Here is a 6,134-nt window from a genome sequence, read left to right as displayed (position 1 = left end):
ACTATCTTTCTTTTTTAAAAGATGTTATTTATTCATAAGAGACACAGAGAGAGACAGAGACATAGGCAGAGGGAGAAGCAGGCTCCCCAAGGGGATCTCGATGTGAGACTCGATCCCTGAACCCTGGAATCTTGACTTGAGCCAAAGGGCTCAACCATTAAGCCACCCAGGTGCCTGTTGCTACTATCCTTAATCAGTAAACCTATATAAGTTTAGGAAAAATATACCCAAGAAGAAAAATGGTTTCATATTAAACTTGATACTGATAGAGAAGACACAGCTGTTTTTATTAAAAGCTAAATATTAATCCTTTAAACCAAATATTTAAATTATGAGTTTAAATTCTTTTAACAAATATTTTAATTTCACTATAGGTAATATACAGTGTCCTATTAGTTACAGATATACAGTATAGTGATTCAACACTAACATACATCACCTGGTGCTCATCACACCTTTCCTCCTAAATATCCATCACCTGTTTCTCTCGTTCCCCAGCCTCCCCTCTGGTGAACACCATTATGTTCTCAAGAGTCTATTTCTTGTCTCTCCCTCTCTCTCTCTCTCTTTTTTCCCCTTGCTCATTTATTTTGTTTTTAAATTCCACATGAGTATAATCATTTATTTGTCTTTCTCTGACTGACTTATTTCACTGTGAATTTAAATTCTTGAAATCTGATTTGTTTTTTTGTGAGAATCTTTTTTTTTTTTAAATCAAGCTTATTTAAAGGGTCAGAAATTTAGTTTCATGACTTTCAGGGTATTTTAGAATATTCGATTTATGTAAGCAATTTTTTATCTAGACCTGCCAATCAGAACAGAGCCCCTTTAATTTCTGAGAATTTATAATCTAATGTATTAGTACCATGTGGAGGTTAGGAAAACTATATACTCACAAAATCAGAAGAAGGCATTTCTGAATTACAGACACATAGATGTACAGGCACAGACAAAAACAGTTTATAGCCTCAATCCTACAATTTCATCCTTGGGTCAAGCATTAACACAGAAACAGTAAACACTCCTGGCACAGATATCAAGTAGATGTTCTCTTTCTAGAGGGCATGAAATTCTGCATTGATATGTGCTAAAAATAGACAAACAAAGAGACCGACAAACTAGATTCTCTGTTGTCTCTCACCCAGTGGGGACCAGATCTCTATGAACAATCAATCAATTTAGAAAGATCTCCAGATGGTCAGACCATAAATACAAATTCTCACCACATGACTAGCAATTGTACTTTTAGGTATATACACAAGAAAATTGAAGCCATATGTTAACGCAAAATCTTGTACCCGAATGCTTGTATCAGCAGGATTTATAATAGCCAAAATGTTGGAAACAGCCCAGATGTCTATCAACTGATAAATGGATAAACAAAATGTGATATATGTTTACAATGGATTATTTTACAGCCATAAAAATACATTAAGTAAGGACACATGCTATAATATGGACAAACCTTGAAAACATGCTAAGAGAAAGAAGTTAGGTACAAAATGTTTCACATGAGTCAATTTATATAAATGTCTAGAGTAGGCAAACCTATATAGGCAGAAAGTAGATTGTCTGCCAGCGGCTTGTGGGGAGGGAGGAATAAAGAGTTAAAGCTTTAATGGGTATGGAGTTTCTTCTGGGGGTGATGTAACTGTTCTGGGATCAGAAGTGAGAGTGTCACAGCATTGCAAATGTATTAAAAAAACATTGAATTGTACACTTAAAAATGGCAAAAATGGTGAATTTTATGTTATGTGGACTTTACCTTACTAAGAAAATAAAACGAAAAGAAAACCAAAACCCAGGGAATTCCTGGGTGGCGCAGCGGTTTGGCGCCTGCCTTTGGCCCAGGGCGCGATCCTGGAGACCCGGGATCGAATCCCATATCAGGCTCCCGGTGCATGGAGCCTGCTTCTCCCTCCTCCTGTGTCTCTGCCCCTCTCTCTCTCTCTGTGACTATCATAAGTAAATAAATAAAAATTAAAAAAAAAAAAAAAAAAAAGAAAACCAAAACCCAAATTCCCAACCATGGCTTTCAATAGCAGGGAAAAACATACTGACTCAAAATGAGCCAAAACCAAAACAGAAACAGTAAGGAAGTAGAGAGAAAAATAAATTATAAAGAGTTAACAGTGTACTAATTGATACATTGGAGTCACTTCAAAGAGCTAAGAAAAGACATCTGGGCTTTAGATGTTCATATGGGCCACTTTTCTATTATAGAGGTTTACCTGGCTCTGGTAGATGAAACAATTAGACATATGGATGTTTTCTTCAAAAATAAAGATAATTATTAAAGAAATATAAAATGGCACTCATACAGATATGAACACATGGTAAAAACATTTTGTTTATCATATGAGCAAATTGGCAGATATTGTTAACTAGTTTACAAGAGAATCCAAAGAACGGAACCAGGAATATTAATTGGGAATACTGAGATGAATATGTAAAAGGAAGCAAAATTGTTTTACCCAATGCATGATAGGGGGATCAATTGAGCCTGCATTGAAGGTTGTACATATTAGGTGTCTGCCTTCTGCTCAGGGTGTAATTCTGGGATCCAGGATCGAGTCCCACATCAGGCTCCCTGCATGGAGCCTGCTTCTCCCTCTGCCTATATTGCTACCTTTCTTTGTGTGTCCCTCATGAATAAATAAATAAAATCTTAAAAAATTAAAAATAAAAAAGGATAGAAAAGAGCTCAAAGACAACATAAGGTTAGAATACTTGAAGTGGTGTCCTATAGCCAAGGAAAAATTTTTCTCTGAAACATATGTTTTGCTAGAATACTATAGTCAAGTAGAACATTAACGTTCCCTTATACAGAGTTTCAACAGGGAGGCCAGATTTCTGTCCTAGACGTTTCCAAGGCAGTCATGATGAGGCCCCAGTGACCCCGATGACATCACAATGTGAGTTGTCATAAAGCTGACTCCCAATGACCTCCAGTCACTGACCAGTGCGGCCCACAGTAAGCAGGAGTGAGCACTGGTATCCTGACGGACCAAGGCCAGTGGGATCATTGGGTTGGGCTGATCAGGACCAAACGCAGCCACCAACATGTCTGGAGAAAGAGGCCACGGGCATTCCCGTAGACCGAGGAGGCACGGCCTGTCCCGCTCTAGAAGAGCTGAACTGCAGTTCCCCGTCAGCCGCGTGGACCGCCTCCTGCGCGAGGGTCACTATGCCCACCGCTTAAGCTCGTCCACGCCTGTGTTCCTGGCCGGCATCCTAGAGTACCTGACATCCAACATCCTGGAGCTCGCGGGCCAGGAGGCCCGCAACAGCCACAAGATGCGCATCACCCCCGAGCACCTGCAGAAGGCCCTGGGCAACAACCAGTACCTGAGCCAACTCTTTGAGGAGAACACCTACTCCCAGGGGGATGGGATGGTCCAGGCCAGGAAGTGGTCAGGCCCGGGCACTGGGGCCGACAGCCGCATCTAGTCGCCAGAGCCAACAGCCTCGTCTAGTCGCCAGAGCGGCACGCAGATGAGGGGGGCCTGCTCCTCTGGGGGCACCAGCCATTAAAGGGTTGAAGCCCAGGGCCGTGCCTTTGACTAGTTTCTGTCCTTCGAGTCGGCGGGGTCTGTGAGACACCCAGGAGGAGATCTCCCGTGGGGAGCGGAGGGCGGAAGGGGTGATCAGTGTGGGAGGCTGCAGTCCAGCGTTTCAGGGAGGCGTTTCTCTGGGGACTGTTTGGGGGGAAAGGCCCTGGGGGGAGTAGCTGGCTGCAGAGGAGAGATTTCCTCACGGTCTCTGAGCAAGTCAAGGCCTGCGGACTGAGAGGTCGGCAGCGGGTGGGGGGCTTCCCAGGCATGTTGAGTTCCCAGAACCATGGTGGTAACTGGGGAGGTCTCGAAGCTCGTGACTGAGGTGCCAGGAGCTTTATTCATGAGAAGGGAACGTGTAGAAGTCAGGAGGTGATGGCAGTGCGGGTGGATGGAGAGGATGGCAGAGCAGTTGACGTGAACTTGATGGCATGAGTTTTACGTGAAGATTGAGGGGCGATGGGGAACCCATGAAGAGGTATACAGAGTGGAACGGTGCTCAGGTTGATTTCATTCACTGATACCCTGCCTCATTCCAGAAAGGGACCTAGGACAGATAATATTAGTGCTGTGATAACATTTTGTGGAGTATGTCCTTGTGTCCTCTCCTCTGGACACTGGTATGTTCATTAGTAACATCAAAAGTATTATCTGGCCTAAGACTTGCAATCCTAGAAGTTCTTAGTGGTTATTAATAATTGATTGATTGATTCGAGAGGAAGAGGAGGGAGGAGGAGAGGGAGAGAGAGAATCTTAGGCTCCACGTGGAATCTGACTCAAGGTATTATCTCACAACCTTGAGATCATGACTGGAGTCAAAATCAAGAGTCCGATACTAAACCAACTGAGCCATTCATGTGCCACTCAGATGTGTGGTAGATTTATTTCTAAATACACTCCATCATAAGCACATTAGCCTCATTCTCAGAAGAAACACCTAACCTGTCTATGGTCATATATTTGATGGAGCAATCTAGACTTATCAGTGTCTGAATGCACATTTGGAGAGATATTACTATGTTTTCTGTAAGTTCTGTCCCAAGTGGGAGACTCACAAGTACATGTAATTTTTATAAACAGTCTTGTGTGTTTTAGGTTAAAAATAGTGTCACGTCAAGTGTCCTTGTAGCCTGTACTCTTCCTGTGACTGTCCGCATTTAACATTTTCTCTTGTTCATCGAATGCTCAGGGCCCCCCCTCTGTTTCCCCTTGGTGTGTCATAGAGGGCTGCTCAGAGGTTGCCCAGGTGCCTTCAACAATGGGGTCAGAGGAGCTGGGTTGGCCATCCCAGTTCACCACTTTCTGGCCTTGTGATCCTGGACAGTCCTCTATTCTGTCTGAGCAACACTTTCCTAATGTGTGAAATGGGGATAATAAGAATTCCTCCATCATTGGATTTTTGCAAAAACATAAAGTTAATGTGTGCCTGTAAACTGCTACATAACACAGTGCCTGGCACAGAGTGTGCCCTTAACGAATAGCTGTGTGTGTCTCTCCCTTTTGGTAGACGAGATGCTTACATGTACTTCCCCAAGTGTTCCTGCACCTGGTTTTCCCATGACTGCTGGGTGCTTGGGCCACTGGCTGTGAAAGCACAGCCTGCTGAGTCCTGTGGAGACACAGAGGAGTGCTCCAATAGAGGAAGAAGCCAGAAGTATGCCTGGGAACATGGTAGGTCTCAGCCTGGTGTCTCTCCTCCCCTCTGCATGGTGACTCCCCCTCTTTCTGCCTCCTGTTATCTTTCAAAGTGTGGAGCTGTCTGTGCCTTTGCCTTCTTCACAGGAGGGTCCTGACAATAATAGGGCCAGGGTTGTGTTTAGAGCTCATTGGAATATGGGCCTGTATAAATCCAAGAAACGTTTCTTTCTCTCTAATGCCATTCAGTCAAATATTTCCAGAAACCTCCCTGTGAAGATTTCCACCGCATAACGTTGGGATTTGTTAGAGATCCAGGAGGCCTTATTGCCTCGGCCAAGTTTAACTATTACTCTTCTGTTCATCTGAGTATCAAGCAGGCCTCTCCTCAGCAGCTGCAGGTGAGATTGTCCTTCCCTGGTCACAGGTAGCACCAACATTGCTACCCCACCCCTGAAGCAGAGCATCTCTGTGTCCAGGGCATGGTGTCTCATATTCCAGTGTCCTTCAGCCAACAGCAAGTCCCTCTGGGGTGGGTAATGCCAGGGAATCAGTCATTATGCTATGATGTTGATATGTTGGTTAAGTGGCTGATTTTTATAAACTATTGATTTTGGCTATGGCAGTGGCTTGTTTTAGTGCAAAATAATCTCCTGGGTACTTCACCAGAAGGCACAGCCAAGGAGAAATTCATTAAAGGCCAGAGATGTGAGAGTAGGTTGATAAATTATGTTGGCTTAGCAGACCTGTGTGGTCAGGTGGTCCCCTGCAGTCCACGCAGGAGTCGACACTGATGGTTACTATGACATTTGCGAGGAGCCAGGCTGCCTGGGCTCCTCAGACTATCCGAGGTCCTAGGTGGAGTTTGGAGTTTGAGACTTAATGACCTCATGAGCCCTCTGCAGCCACGGGGTCATGGGAGAATCAAACCGGGCATTACTGCCC

General features: G+C 44.1%; 1 protein-coding gene across 1 annotated transcript; it reads left to right on the top strand.

The window, feature by feature from the left end:
* The first annotated feature begins 2,934 nt into the window (after nt 1-2,934).
* On the top strand, nt 2,935-3,550 carry LOC144307875 (histone H2A-Bbd type 1-like). The gene has a single exon (XM_077887919.1). It carries the CDS (start codon nt 3,064-3,066, stop codon nt 3,448-3,450), a length of 387 nt encoding a protein of 128 aa, XP_077744045.1. The 5' UTR covers nt 2,935-3,063; the 3' UTR covers nt 3,451-3,550.
* Nucleotides 3,551-6,134: the final 2,584 nt, after the last annotated feature.

Source organism: Canis aureus, chromosome X (assembly GCF_053574225.1).
Source record: "Canis aureus isolate CA01 chromosome X, VMU_Caureus_v.1.0, whole genome shotgun sequence".
In the NCBI taxonomy this organism is placed as follows: Eukaryota; Metazoa; Chordata; class Mammalia; order Carnivora; family Canidae; genus Canis; species Canis aureus.
This window is presented reverse-complemented; position numbering and strand designations above follow the sequence as displayed.

Coding starts and splice junctions, on each gene's coding strand:
- LOC144307875 (XM_077887919.1), top strand. CDS start 3,064: ATGTCTGGAGAAAGAGGCCACGGGCATTCCCGTAGACCGAGGAGGCAC.